The sequence below is a fragment of the Euleptes europaea genome, chromosome 7 (assembly GCF_029931775.1).
Source record: "Euleptes europaea isolate rEulEur1 chromosome 7, rEulEur1.hap1, whole genome shotgun sequence".
NCBI classification, from domain to species: Eukaryota; Metazoa; Chordata; class Lepidosauria; order Squamata; family Sphaerodactylidae; genus Euleptes; species Euleptes europaea.
The window spans coordinates 30,836,541-30,852,827 of record NC_079318.1 but is presented as its reverse complement, the minus strand read 5'-3'; the positions used below and the strand labels follow the sequence as shown (position 1 = coordinate 30,852,827).

Below are 16,287 nucleotides of genomic sequence, written 5' to 3'. Positions count from 1 at the left end.
TCTATGCACTGCTATTAGACCCTTCTGTATTTCACAAGGATTGCTAGATAGGAACGTAAGAAAAGATCAAGGGAGGGGCCATGGCTCAGTGGTACAGCCTCTGCTTGGCATGCAGAAGGTCCCACGTTCAATCCCTGGCATCTCCAGTTAAAGGGACTAGGCAAGTAGGTAATGTGAAAGACCTCTGCCTGAGACCCTGGAGAGCCGCTGCCGGCCTGAGTAGACAATACTGACTTTGATGGACCAAAGGTCTGATTCAGTATAAGGCAGTTTCATGTGTTCACGTTGCTGGTATATTGAAAAATACCTCCTATAAAAGATTATAGAGTTACTGGATTTGGTTGTTCCAATGTGAAACGCGCAGGTTTTGTGTAGTTACAAGATAGAAGGGGTGGGGGGAAGCCCACAAAATCTTGTTACTATTTGGTGTCCATTCCATACTACTGACATACATATTTATAATTGTTCAGGCTTGTAATACTAATTCAAGACTGCTAAGGAACTGCAGTCTGTAATTGTAATGGAAAGAGTCATTTGTACTGGTTTTCTTTCGTATGTATAACAAAAAGACATATGCCACCAGAAAGCTGCAAAAGAGAAGTCGGTAGACTGCATTTGGGGATCTATGACCCTTGGACCGGGAAGAAGCATCCAAACACTGTCATCCCAGGACCAGTACTAAGAAAAAAAAACTCTCAGCATGTACAATTAATGGCCATTATGACATCGCTGCCCTCTCCTGTTTTCATGATGGAAAATTCCACACTGTAAATGTCACATACTGCTGATTTCAAACATTCTTACCATTTGGCATCTCACTAGTGATAAAGTAGGTTTTGTAAATACCCTGTGCTCATAAACACCAGTGTTCTTCTATGAGCACGGCTTGTTAACCCACCCCCCAAAGCTCAGTTAACACATGAAACGAGTTATCACTTCATTTGTACGGAATAAATTCTATTAATGCTCAGTTGAGCCTTCACTCCTCTGGAAAACGGGAGAATATAGGGCAGGATTCTCTGACTGTTATTGTTAATACATGGTTCTGGTGCCTAACTGAGATCCAAATAGGTCACATTTGAGCAATAAGAGCATAGTAGTGGCTAATTTGTGTGTTATCTGATGTGCTGAACTAACCCTGGATTTAATCAACATCCTTCCTTCCATACAGCTGGGCTGGCCAGGCCAAGCCTGAAGAGCCAGGGAGGCTGAGCAGCGGGCTGCTGCTCTTCCCTTTGCCTCCGCATGGGAGCCAGCCGGCTCTGTGGCTTCCCCTGCCCTCCTCCCCCTGCCCAGAGTGGCAAACTGTGCTCCAGCCAAGCACCCAGAACCTGCACCTGTTGTTTTTTATGTGTTTTTAAGCTTTGATTTTAATTGTGGGTTTTTGTTGGGTTTTAATGGTTTTTAAGATGTGATTTTATCATATATGTTTTTAATCTTGGCACTGATGAGGGCAAAAAAGTAGGGTATAACTCTTATTAAAGAACAAAACAAAATAAGTATCTCAAAACATACAAACAAGAAATTGAAAGAAGTCAATCACTTTATTGTCTACCTACCTTCAGTTCTGAACCCATCAAGTTTTTTTCAATTAATTGCCAGTTTGGTTTCACTTCCACTTGACTCCAGAGGGCAGAGACTCCAGCAAACATAGCTACTCTTAGTAGGTGATTTGAAAGCAACAAGTGTCTTTGCCCAGTGAGTGTTTTGGCCCAGCTCCAGCCTTTGAAAACAAACAGCCTTATCTGTGGAAGGATCTGCTAAGCACTGGAAAAACCTATTTAATTCTTAATCATAAAGGTAAATTAGTGGGGGGTGCCAAAGGACAGGGGAAGGGATCAACAGGGGGAAAAATAAAGCAAATGTTTAGTTAGCTAACTTTCCTAGGTAAGAGAAACGCAGATCTTTACCGGTCCCAATCTGTGCGGAGTATCCTGGAAGAGACCTAGCGGACAATGAGCAGTTATCATCCCTAGGGTTGCCAGCTCCAGGTTGGGAAATACCTGGAGATTTTTGGGTCGGAGCCTGAGGAAGGCGGGATTTGAGGAGGGTTTCAATTGAGGGAGTCCAATTGCCAAAGCGACCATTTTTTCCAGGTGAACTGATCTCTGTCGCCTGGAGATCAATTGTAATAGCGGGAGACCTCCAGCCTCCACCTGGAAGTTGGCAACCCTAATCATCCCCCACCCCGTGGAGGGGAATACAGTTGCAGGATGATGGCTCAGGTAGAGTACTGACTGCCAGGGAGTTTCCCCAATTGCAGATATTTTGACCTAACAAAGATATACATATATTAATTAACTACCAGTGGCAGGTGCACAACAAAAGGACGTCCAGTCCAGTTCCTGCCTCCAGTGGGAGGGCTGATCTCAGCAAAAACAGTTACAATGTAAAGAGCATGATTAGGCTGCAAACAGTGACATGAGATGGAATAAAGTAAGAGGTTGCCATTTACTGAGCACCAACCACTGCTGAGGTTTTATCAGCACGGGCCAATGACCCAATCCACCCATGCTGGGTACTGCTGGCCCCTGAGCAGTTCTGTGACCATGCTTTTGATGTCATCTTGCAATCTGCCATTGCCACTTAACCAATCTCTTTCTATGCTATAACCTCCCTTACCAGAGGCAGCCGTTAACAATGCTTTCAATTGACTTTAGGCAGCTCTGAGGTTCCTAGACAGGATCTGCAGGGAATCCCCAACTTAGTCCTTAGCTGGTAGGAAGGAACCAACAAGACACTACTAGGAGTTGCTCAGATGTGCAGGGAGGGAGGCAAGCTCCATTGTACATAGGGTTGCTAACCTCCAGGTAGTAGCTGGAGATCTCCTGCTATTACAACTGATCTCCAGCCGATGGAGATCAGTTCACCTGGAGAAAAATGGCCGCTTTGGCAACTGGACTCTATGGCATTGAAGTCCCTCCCCTCTCCAAATCCCATCTTCCTCAGGCTCTGCCCCAAAAACCTCCCGCCGGTGGCGAAGAAGGACCTGGCAACCCTAATTGTACAAGAATAAAGAACATCTGACCAATACGCTGAAAACTATCTGGAAGATACAAGTTAAATTTAACTAAAACATTTCGAATCTTTGTTTTAGAACTGCTGCCAGCATGCAGTCTAGATTCCTCTCATTTAGAAATACGCGAACTGGTCTAACAGTTTGTGGATTTATTAACTTCCCCTCACACCTCTGACAATCAAATATTCTCGTGTTTGTCACATGTTGTAGTTTTTCTACATGGAAGTGAGATTCCTGGGGAAATGGGCTGGTGTGAGGCAGTCCTTTGTGTGAAATGACGCAATCCATTTTTACGTGGAAAGTCAACATAAGGAGAAATATCCCTGCCGTGCTTTAACAGTCATTTGCTCAAAGAAATGCACACCACTGTAGCCCTTAACACTATTCACCTAGCCTCACGATGTCACTAGGCAGTAATAGAAACCCAAACTATGGAATGCTGCAGGATTCAAAAGCATCTGTACAAGACAGATTTATAAACTAAAATAAATTGAAAAATTGAACTGGTATTTTTTAGTAAGAGATTAATGTATTCTCACACTTTTCTAAACACATCTCTTGCGTTCCAATAGTCATTACATTGTAAAAAAAAAAAAAGATTATTTCCAGCATTACCATGAATTATTACCATGGCTGCCTAGCAACCAGCATCATTTTTTGAACATGGAGCTCTGTAAACTAGTTTCTAAAATTTGCGCAAATGAGTATTCATCTGAGGACAGAAGAGACACATTCATCTTAGAAATCAGGCACAGAAAATATAATGCTAATGTAGATTTGAATGCATTTAGAGAAACAAAGCAGCAGTATCAATTACTACATGCATCTTAGCAAAATCTTCCCACTACTGAATTAAGTAAGTCCTATAAAACTTAGTGAACGATGGAACGTGATCTTCATTTCTCTAAAAAGCAGCGTTCACACGTTTCAGGATTCTGTATTCAGTAAATGATGGACTCTTTATTTAGAAGGACATGTCTTAAGGCCAAGATTTCAACAGTTTATAAGAACGTAAGAAAAGCCCTGCTGGATCAGACCAAGGCCCATCAAGTCCAGCAGTCTGTTCACTCAGTGGCCAAACAGGTGCCTCTAGGAAGCCCACAGACAAGACGACTGCAGCAGCACCATCCTGCCTATGTTGCACAGAGCTTAATATACTAGGCATGCTCCTCTGATCCTGGAGAGAATAGGTATGCATCATGACTAGTATCCATTTTTACTAGTAGCCATGAATACCCCTTTCCTCCATGAACATGTACACTCCCCTCTTACAGCCTTCAAGTTGGCAGCCATCACCACATCCTGGGGCAGGGAGTATATATACTTGGAGTTCCTTTGCATACAGGATTTTTCATTCATTTCAATGTGTAGGAGAGCCATAGAGCCCTGCAAATCAGAAAGATTAGCAACTGCCTGTTCATGCGCATCCTCTGTGGCAGATCCCACCTTCTGGAACAGCCTACCCAAGGAGGTCAGGAAGGCTCCACACTTGTATCATTTCATGGAATGACCACCACAGAAATGTTAAGAAGAGTATTTTTATAAAACGATTAGAACTGTTGCACAATGGAATTGCTCCAGAGGTTGTTTTTATACAGGAATAGCATTGTAGCCTATTGCAATGCTTATTGTATGTATCACCTCCCATTTAGTGCATTATCTTCTCCCTTTGCATCCCACTTTCCCACTTTGCAACCCACTTTGCAACCTATAGAGTATGTCATGCTGCCCTAGACAGTTTTTGGTTTGCATTGTTTTCCAATTACGTAATCCTGATCCTACTGCATTTTTATTGGATGTCTTGCACTACCTCATCCAATTTTTTTAAATATTTTGCAATCTGCCTCGAGTCTCAGCAAGAGAGGCAGGCTATAAATGAAGTAAACAAGCTAACAAACAATGTCCCCACCATTAAGCCCTTCTTTGCCTCCCTTTTCCCCTGTCTCAGACTTGAAGATGCCAAAGAAGAAGAGTTGGTTTTAATATGCCAACTTTCTCTACCTTTGAAGGAGAATCAAACCGGCTTACAATCTCCTTCCCTTCCTCTCCCCACGACGGACACCTTGTGAGGTAGGTGGGGCTGAGAGAGTTCAAAAAGAACTGTGACTAGCCCAAGGTCATCCAGGTGGCTTCATGTGGAGGAGTGGGGAATCAAACCCAGTTCTCCAGATTAGAGTCCACTGCTTTTAACCACTATACCACATTGGCTCTGGTGGTAATGAAGCCTCCTGTGGTTTCAGGCAGCCAACAATGCTAGCATGTGTGCTAGTTAGGAAAATGTCTAGGCCCTAATTGAGGTCCCAATGCAAGCCCTTCCTGCTGCGATCATTACAGAACAACCTTGGGAAAGGGAAGAAGTCAGCAAGGGAGGGCTTGGAACAGGGAGACTTCCAGAGCACATTGTGTTCCCAAAGGCAGCGCCTTGATTCTCAGTAGGCCTAAATTTCAAACAACTTAATTTGGAACACTTACCAGATTAATTCATTTTAATTGGTCCCATTCAGATTTAGTCCTGGGGTAATCACTACGTGACTCCGCAGAGTCAATCTACTGCAATTAATGGATGAAACATTTGAGGTGGAACCGAATGCTCACTTGGGAATATGGGATTCAAATTCATGCGAGTAGCCAAATCATTAGACTATTCTGATCAATGGGACAAAAGGAGTTATTTGCCTAGAAGAGCATGCTTCGTTCAGAAAATGCAGGTTTGTATAGAGGGGGCTTCAATGTAGACAATTCCTTATCAGGCATAAATAATAAAGGTGCATGGTTATTGGTGTTCTTGTCTTTTGGTAAAGAGGTGGGTTTGCTGTAGTTAAGCAGCTAATGTGATAATTACTGGACCACTCCTTTGAAACAAGAACTGTATGATGCTTATTTGTGATGATAATCTGTGTTTGCTTTCTCTCTATTAAGTAAAGGTGTTCTCTACAAAACCCAAGAGCGTATTAGAAGAATCCATCCAGTGATTTATGTCTGGCTGAGAAAGGCCGGGGCTTTATTAAGCACTAGACCATCCCTTTACTCCATTGCTTGTGCAGCAGCAGAACCTTGTGGTGGGCAGTGCCCATAGGCACCACACTTGATCTAAATGTAATCCAATGAAGCCACCCAACTAGATATAATCCAGTGCACATTGATGTCCACAGCCAATCCCATAAGACTACCCATCCTGCAGTTACGTAAGATGCTTTGCAGGTTTGCTGCCACCTCAGTGGAGTGAAGATTGGGCATTGTATCTCAAGCTCCGTGTGCTGTGATAGAATTTAAATCCTGGGGACTGTTTCTATTTGATGGCTGACAAAACCATTTAAGTGGGCCGAAGGTTTCTTTTGCAAACAGATTCTGTAAACAGCTTATTGAGAGAAAGCTTTGTGCTTCTCTTCATGAGAGAGATGCAAACATGAACAAGTGTTCTGGCACCTGCGTGTCTACAGCCGCCCAGAAGAAGTGTAGAATAACAGCTGTGAATCAATGCAGCAGGAGTCTGCCAGTATAGTAGTGGAAGACGTTTTTGGTGCGGCTTTTCTTCTACACACTGTCACGGGCTGCCAAGGAAAACAGCTGTTGCAGTTAACTCACACTAGTACTCTGTGGGCTTAGCAGGATGGCATTTCTCCAGCTTTTCTTCATTCTGCCTTCCTTTCAGGCCACAAACGAACACAAGAGAGCTTACAAACATCACAGGAAATTTTAAACCGATATTATCAAGAGCCTGCGGTAGAAGCAAATTTCCAGCTCCACTTGGTTGGGAAAAACGATTATTAGGCAACCATGTTTTCGCCAGATGCATACTCCATCATAGGAACTATGTTTTGCGTTGTACTGGCAGATACTCATAGGGACCAATTTTAACAGAAAATGGTAAGTGAACAATCCATATATATAATTATTGACTAGCGTTATAATCATCTAAACATTGGAAAAAACAGCACGATGTTGTTATTAATATTATTATTCACAGATTTCAAAATCATATGGAAGAGGCTGATATTAAGGCCAGTGGCAACATCCACAAGGGAGCTCAGTCATGGAAGCCCCATTGGAATTAACTGGAGCTGCGAAATATCACTTATGACTGAACTGTGCATTAGTCTGACACTGTTGCTACTGCATATTTTCATATTCATGGTTATTTAACATGATTAACTTGTGTTCAGTTTATTAAAATGAGAAAAAAGTAGCTGGCCTATATAAAGAGGAAAAGAGGAAGACCCAACAAGAGATGGATTGACTCTATAAAGGAAGCCACAGCCCTCAATTTGCAAGACCTGAGCAAGGCTGTTAAAGTTAGGACTTTTCGGAGTACATTGATTCATAGAGTCGCCAGGAGTTGGAAGCGACTTGTTAGCACTTAACACACACACCTATATAGATGAGAAAACAATCCTTTCCATAGTGTTCAATGTATAAAGGGAACGATAGTATAGTTAGGAAACCAAAGGTGCAATCCAGGATGACTGAGCTCAAGAGCTGATAACGAGGGCTAGTGTGGTGTAGTGGTTAGAGCATTGGACTAGGACCTGGGATGACTGCACTTGAATCCCTCCTTCACTGGACCATGGAAGCCTGTCAGGTGTCCTTGCGCCCATCACAATCTCTCAACCTACCCTACCCTCACAGTGTTGTTGTTGCAAGGACTAAGTGGAGGAAGGCAGAATGATGCAAAAAGCCACTTTCAGTTCCTGACAAAGGAGGAATACAGGATATAAATAATAAAAAAGTATTGTTTTCTATGCCCTGACCTGGATGGCCCAGGCTAGCCTGATCTCGTCAGATCTCAGAAGCTAAGCAGGGTCAGCCCTGGTTAGTAATTGGATGGGAGACCACCAAGGAATACCAGGGTTGCTGAGCAGAGGAAGGCACGGGCAAACCACCTCTGATAGTCTCTTGCCATGAAAACCCCAAAAAGGGGTCGCCATAAGTCGGCTGCAACTTGACGGCACTTTACACACACACAATTCTGCATAGGTTTGCACTCTATGTTCGTAAAACAAATAATTCATTCCAACTGCAAGAAAAACATCTTGTGTACTTCAAGTCAAGAAGGAGGCCATGATGCCACACAGACTTAGGGTGCCCTCAAGTATATGGCTCCAGCTTATAATAGTTTTCATAGTTTCATCAAGAGAGAACAGAAACATCCCACATATCATTTTTGACAGGATGAATGAACTCAAGAGTTGATGATGAATTGGCTATTAGTTGTACCAGTTTTAGAAACAGAAAATGGATTACCATGGCGGATTACCTTCTCAAACAAATAAACAAGTAACTAGCCAAACAGGCATCAATAATACTTATGTATATAAAGGTTTGCAAATGTCGATGTTGGAAGGGGTGGTGGGCACATAATTTTGATACACCATTTTCCTTTAACCAGAGTCAATATGGCCTCATTCCAGGATGAAAAAGGAATAACAGGTTACCTGGTGGCAAAGAAAGAACCGAGGGATAAGGCGGGGGAAAACCAATATGGAGTTCCAAAAACAAAATATCACCCACATTCATCAGTGAACTTATAGTACCAGAAAGACATGTAATCCACATTTGACGACAAGGGATGAAAGTGATAATAAGTTAAGCACAGTGTTCGAGAGGCCTTGTTCACACCTGCAGATGGGTTTGCTCCCTGCAAAACCCATCTGCAGGTGTGAAGAAGGCCTCTCGAACGTTGCTCCCTGCAAAATGGAGGTCAAGCTCAGATATGAAAAAGAAATGCAGAACTGTGTCCGTAAGATCCATATCAAATTTCATACCAGTCTATCTCCAAGACATACATCACAATTTGCATTTCTCCTTTCCCCTTTGAAAAGGGGTGTGGGGAAATGGGTACGTGTTCAAATTTTAAATATACGTGAATATACGGTGCTGTACTGTGATCTCCTAATCTTCAAAACAGGTATCACTTTGCATTACTTTTTCTGTTGCTTTCGAAACCGGGAGATGGGCTTGAGTAGGGGTCATATATGAAACAGAATTTCTCCTGAATACATATACCAACTTTAATTGCAATATTTCATTGTTTAAGAGAATCAGTGTATTACATTGCATTATTCTCGTGCCCTGTTAATTTGGTCCCTTTGAGCAGAAGGCCTCTGTCCTACTGGTTAATGGTGACAAGATTTCATTTAGTAGGGGATTCATATGAGGTAAGACTACAAACAGCTTAATTTGCACCAGTAACGCTCTGGAGTCTGCTTCTTCTTAATGACAGTTGCATACCCTCTGGGGTGATAAGACCATGTAGGAACAGAAGCCTGCTCCTTAAGGGGACCAGATGGACAGGTTTTGAACTTGAACTACAGAAATGTGTCCTGTAGGTTATGTCTCTGTATTCAGCAGAGTAACAAATTCACAAATGGAATGCTAAACACACAAGTCAATGGCCTACTTTCACTAAGCCAAAATACAAAAAAAGAAGAAGAAATTACATGAATAATTATGGGGAGGAGAAGGAAACTGGCAGAAGCAGCAGCTGAACGTATATTGGGCTGTTGTGATGGGAATGATGAAGCAGAACTAGTAAGTGCCAGAGAGAATTGAGAAACAACAGTGGCAGAATGATACAGAAGATTTTGTTGGAGGTGAATAGAATAGAAATATGATGGCACCCAACTGTAAGTTCTACACCTCTTGAACTTTGCCTTTTAGAACTGCTAGTCCACAGCAGGACCCATCACTACCCACACCTCTGGAAAATACACACACTACACACACACTCACAAACACAGTGAGCTAAGTGTTCCTGACTATCACATCAGCACACTCAAGGACTTGGCCTGGCAGGAATAGACTAGAAGTTCCGCACTCCCTACTCCCTGGTCAGTCTGGTCCTAGAAACCCTGTTTCTTTATCTTTCTTTTCATAAGCCCTGGTTTATGAGGTCAGGAACTGTCACTTATGGCTACTGTCAGACTGCATAGAAAAGCAATATTGCTTATAAAGTCAGCGACATTTAGGATTTTCATAAAGTACTATGGGACTGCTTTAGTTAGGTGGCACTTTAAGATCTAGACACATGACAGACATTGTTTTATAGTAAGTAAGAGAAATGACCGCAAGCTATTTGTATCTGTGTCAGTGAAGCTGAGAGCAGTACTGTAAGGAGTTTAGACTCCGTCAAGAGGCTAAACTCCTAGCAAACTCCACTCAAGGAGGAAGGTTCACAGCTGAGACACTGGACTAAGATGCATCCACACCTTTCAGGAATCAATGGCCACATCAGTAGAAGAGAATGGACAGTTCCAGTGGTGATGGGGGAGGAAAAATACTTGAAGGGTAGCTACTGGGCAGTAGCAGTAGTGGAAGGTGACACTGGCGGAGGCTCTTTCATAGACAACTGCAGTACTACTACAGTTAACTCTAGTTACTACTGCAGAGAAGAAGGCAATGGTAAACCACTTCTGATAATCTCTTACCTCAAAAACCCTATGATGAGACTATCCAAAACAAAAGAAGATATAGTGCTGAAAGACAGGATCACCAGATCACATGGCAGTCAATCAGCTACTGGGGAAGAGCTGAGGACAAGTACGAGCAGTGCTATTCTTAATGGTGCAACTGGACTAAAGTTCCACAAGACCCAAGAAATCAAAGGGAAATTTAGGCATGCTGAAAGATCATCATGGAAAGACATTATCTGAACCGCATGAAATAAATACAAGACTGGAACAATACACTGAAGAACTATACAGAAGAGATGAAGGACATTGCTGCATCTTCCCAACAAGCAGATGAGCAAAACTGTAATGGCAGAGCAGCAGTCCTACAGATAGGAGGGACCAAGGCCATGAAGGTGTTTGTGTGTGATAATCAATCATTTAAACTGAACCTGGTAACTGATGGGCAGCCAATCGAGTGACTGCAGAATGGGAGTAATATGCATGCTTCACTAGGCTTCTGATAATAACTAAGCTGCAGTGTTCTGCACCAATTGGAGTCTCTGAGTTGCCTTTGAGAGGAGATTTATATGGAGTGGCCGTGGCCTTATATTGAGGGGCTGTGGCTCAGTGGTAGAGCATTTGCTTGGCATGCAGATAGTCCCAGGTTCAATCCTCGGCATCTCCAGTTACAGGGACTAGGCAGGTAGGTGATGTGAAAGACCTCTGCCTGAGACCCTGGAGAGCTGCTGCCGGTCTGAGTAGACAATACTGACATTGATGAACCGAGGGTCTGATTCAGTATCAGGCAACTTCATGTGTTCATGTGAGTGTGCTACAGTAGTCTAGTGCTGACTTTACTGTGGCAAGGATCCAGGTGGCCAGATTGGCCGAGTCAAGGTAGGAGGTTATCTTCCAGTCTAGACAGAGTTGGAAGAAAGTTTTTGGGGTTTTTTTTGCTGCTGCATTAACTTGCTTCTCCAGCAGTAATGCTGGATCCAGTACAACCCCTGGGTTCTTAACAAGGTCAGCTGAACCCCATTGAAAGTGGGATATACAATGTCCTTCAAGATTTCCGCCTCCTCAACCGCATTATCTCTGTCTTGTTGTAGGCATCGCCTACGAATCCCAAGACAATCGTGCAAGCATGCAATTAGAAGATAAATTATTCTGGAGCTATTTTATACCCTGGGTGCTATTGATTAAAGGAAGAATATGGCACACAGTAAGCAGCTGTACTTTGTGGATGTTGTGCAGGTGGCATTGTCCTAAAAGCAGAGTTGCAAAGCCACTTCCATATGCATTCTGCCAAAAAATGTGCAACTGGAGTGAAGTTCATCAGCAATATCAATAGCAGGACTAGACAAAGGATTATGAATGCTTCTTTTAGACACCTGATAGCACCAAAAGAATATCACAGGGATAGGAGATGGATTCTGGAATTATGAATTCCAGAATCATTGCAGTGGCACCAACTATGTAATTAGAAATGTACTGCAATGATGGAACTTCACTGTCTTAATGTGAACACTGATAGTTTACATGGGTTCTTCTAACCCATCGACTGAAGCTGCAGCAGATGAAATCCCATGACTCTCTCCATTAGGGAACCAATGTGTCTTTGAAGAAGAAGAAGAGTTGGTTTTTATACGCCAACTTTCTCTACCTTTTTAAGGAGAATCAAACTGTCTTACAGTCTCCTTCCCTTCCTCTTTTTAAGGGGAATCCAACCCAGTTCTCCAGATTAGGCGCGGTGAGTGGGGGTGGGTGGGGGAGATCTGGGGCGGGGGGGCTGCAGGAGGTCGCCGCCGGACCCTCCCCTCTCCTCCCCTCCCCTCTCCTCCCCTCCTGGTTTGGGGTTAGGATCAAGGGGGGTGGCAGGAGAGGAGGGAGGGCAGCCAGACCCCCAACGCCTGGCCTGGGGGCTCTCCGGGTGGGAGTTTGGCGTCGGGTGCAATTGGCTGCCAAGTTTTAGGGGTTTGGGAAAGTTTTGTTTGAATGCGTTAAGGGCGCGGTGGGGGGGCGGGAGACACGGGGAAGACCTCGCCCTGAGCAAAAGTGTGGGAGAAATGACAGGTCCCAGAGGTTGGATGCCCTGGGTTTTATTGACAGCTTTACACATTGGGGGGGGGGGGCTTTTGCAAATGCAGGTCTCCCTCCCTTTTTAAAATTTACATCCTGCTTGGCTTCTTCCCCCCCCCCCCAAGTTGGGACTCCCAGCAGCTTTAGAACATCGTTCTGGACAGCCGCTGCCAGCCTGAGCAGGCAATACTGACTTCGATGGACCTATAGCTTTTCTCTTTCTCGTTTGTGCATGGCTGTTGATGCACGGGAGGTTTTGCCTTGGGTTTGCCACTCAGATGCACATTTTCCCCATCCAGAGTCTCAAAACTCTGCATGGGGGGTTATTGGCCATTTATGAATGGGAGGTTTTGCCTTGGATTTGCCACTCAGATGCACATTTTCCCCATCCAGATTCTCAAAACTCAACAATAAGCCCCCCTGCAGAGTTTTGAGAATGCAGATGGGGAAAATGTGCATCTGAGCGGCAAATCCAAGGCAAAACCTCCTGTGCATGAATGGTTGTTAAAAGGTGTTTTGGCTCGCAAAAGAAATCTCAGTCGTTGTACTGTTGATATTTGGCTCTGTTGACTAATGAGTTTGCCGACCACTGCCATAGGTGTTTTGCCTAATGTCCTCCTAGCTCAAATCCAAACTGAATTGTTATCAAGGTGAGGGGAATACCCCCACTGAGGGGGAAAGTTCACTTCTGATCTTACTCTGAGATTTTTGGGGAGCAATTGTATCTGTGTGGGTGGGGGAGATCATGGTGGGTAACAAGAAAAATAAAACAGATGTTAAGGGGGAATAACTAACAAAATATACATTAAAAGTAATTACATACACCATTTACTATTTGGTTGAGAAAGTTCCAGAGTTTGGTCAAACAAACTTAGGGACTGCAAGGCTCTGGAACATCCCTGGGCTTATCTACTCTTCTCTGAAGCGTTAAAGATAATCCTACGGAGATATTTTCTTCGCTTTCTTACAACGACAATTACTGTCTGTGACTAGAACTAAAAACAGGTCTATGCTAGCTGCCCGTGTGCAGAGTCTTATTTTGCATGGTGAGAATTTATCACAGAAATGACATTCAGATCCCAATACTTATGACCATTGCAAACATGGTGCCATGGAGCAGTCCCTGGAGACTGGGTCCTCCTCAGAGGAGGAACTCTACCTGGAGAATTCAGCCCCAATGGAGCTGCCTTGGACCTCGCAGCTTGAAGTGGGCCTGATTCAGCACACATCGTTTGAGCCATTACTGCAAACTGCACCAGCATCACTGGTTTGCCTTTCCCTTCTCAAAAGGGCTGAAGGTGATCAATGGTTTTCCTTTATAGGCTCACAAACAGAGGCCACTTACTTGTATGGGATGTGTTTGCTGCCATTGACAAGGGCAAGGATAACATTGCCCAGCGCCGACAACGAAAGACAGAGTCCAGAACCCCCTTCTCGGTTTTTGCTGAGGGGTTTAACGCAGCTGCCCAGGTCGATGAGATGCAAGCGGCTACGGCCTCCAGACACTGCCAGAAGGAAACACGAGGAAGACAAAACAAGAGAAGGTTTTCTGACAGGTCTTAACAGGCATAGGTGCTAGGAGTTAAAGTTAGTACTTTTCATGATCTACCAAATGAAGAAAGCATAACATCCCGAAGAAAGCATAACATCCCATGAGGAGGAGGAAGAGGAGGAGGAGGAGGAGGAGGAGAAGAAGAGTTGGTTTTTATATGCCGACTTTCTCTACCACTTAAGGGAGACTCAAACTGATTTACAATCACCTTCCCTTCCCCTCCCCACAACAGACACCCTGTGAGGTAGGTGAGGCTGAGAGAATGTGACTTGCCCAAGGTCACCCAGCTGGCTTTGTGTGTAGGAGTGGGAAACAAATCCAGTTCACCAGATTAGCCTCCGCCACTCATGTGGAGTAGTGGGGAATCAAACCAGGTCTCCAGATCAGACTCCACTGCTCTTAACCACTACACCATGCTGGCTTTATTATTAAAGTAATAATCATCCTCAAATGCTCTGCTATGGATGCCCCTGCCTTCCTGTGGTTGTCACCCAGCTGTGAAATTTCATTCCATTTTTAGGTGCCATTTATTTTAATGCTACTTAGTAATTCCAGTTGCTTCAGACTGGTTGGATTGCGTTAAAGTTGTTGGTCGTATTATACTGTTCTCAATGTACTGCTTTTATTTGAAATACACCTTCAGCCTCAGTGAGATAGTTGGACTATCAATGGAGTAAACAAACAAAGACAATTAATTGAGAGGCAGTAAAATCTGCCTAGATGTTAATAGACCACTCTGAATGCTAACAAAGTCAACGGGCATCCTCCACTTGAGCCCTTAAAATAAATTTGTTTAAAGAGAGTCTGCCTGGGCCAGTTCACATAATACATTTTGTACTTAGAAAGATCCTCTAGTTTAAAATACATAAATATATAAGTTGTTTAAGGCAGAAACCAATGACAGGTTTCCCCCTTCAAAATTCACAGTAGTTGTGATTGGGAAAAGATCAACCATCCGCATATGAGCAACCATCGCAATAACGTATGTGAGGCACGTACATTCTGTACACAGGAATCTGGTTTAGGGATGAGGGTCCCCTGGATCATAGCCTAAGGGCAGAACTATGTATTAACAAGAAAATGCTGCTATTCTGTGTTTCTTTCTCCTCTCTTTCCTGTGACTTGTAGCATTCCACAATGTGTAACGTGATGTCAGCCAGTTAAACATAAGCATTCACATCCTCTCTTTCCACTGGAGGGTGCAGGTTGTTAACTAATAAACCCTTAGATAATTGAGTTTGTGAATGCTATGGGGGTTATTACCAAAAGAAATGCAAACAGAATTGCCTGTTCCTATGATACCTGGATTGTGATTCATACATTTATATACTACATATATATATTTACATAATTGTTCCCAGAATATGTACACAGGAGTCCAATGTATGTTTAAGTGTGATGCTCGCCCTAGATCTCAGAGAATAAACTACACCACAAACAATCCAGAAAGTCATAGCTACTAAAAACTTTATCATTACTGTCACACTATCTAAACTCCATTTCTTGACCTATACTGAAGCAAGGCTAACACAGATCTGAAAGCAGCAGAGCAAAGACTTTAGGACTTTAGAACTGTTTCGTTATTTAGACAGCAATTCCATAATGGAGACAGGCAATTCCTTCCAACAAGTTTGCAGGTTCCTCTACCATGAGTAAGAAAGCTACTCTGAGGCTAGAGAAGACTTAAGTCTTAGCTGGTTCACACCCTTGCACTCTGTCAGAAAGAGCATCTTCTGACGGGGCTTCCTAGCATTCGTTTATTTAAAAAAATAAAAACTTCCAGTTTTTAGATGGTTTTATCTAGCTGTGTGTCTGGGTGACAAACGAAAGAAGAAGCCAAAATAATGTGGAAGGGAGGGCAGTAAGCCATGTATCCATGGAGCAGGGAAGAAGAAGGAGAAGGAGAAGAGTTGGTTTTTATATGCTGACTTTCTCTACCACTTAAGGAAGAATCAAACCGGTTTATAATCTCCTTCCCTTTCCCTCCCCACAACAGACACCCTGTGAAGTAGGTGGGGCTGAGAGAGCTGTAAGAGAGCTGTGCCTAGCCCAAGGTCACCCAGCTGGCTTCATGGGCAGGAGTAGGGAAACCAACCTGGTTCACCAGATTAGCCTCCGCCACTCATGTGGAGGAGTGGGGAATCAAACCCGGTTCCCCAGATTAGAGTCCACTGCTCCAAACCACCACTGTTAACCACTACACCATGCTGGGAGGGTATTCAGCCAGTTATCTCAGTTCTTGTGGCAGT

General features: G+C 43.6%; 1 protein-coding gene across 1 annotated transcript in view; it reads right to left on the bottom strand.

Annotated features, from left to right (window-relative positions):
* Nucleotides 1-16,287, bottom strand: part of KIF26B (kinesin family member 26B) — a 366,977-nt gene that overhangs the window by 57,278 nt on the left and 293,412 nt on the right. Inside the window, exon 10 of the mRNA XM_056853346.1 lies at nucleotides 13,832-13,991. Within this exon, the coding sequence (XP_056709324.1) occupies nucleotides 13,832-13,991 (160 nt within the window). The remainder of the gene's footprint in view (nucleotides 1-13,831; nucleotides 13,992-16,287) is intronic.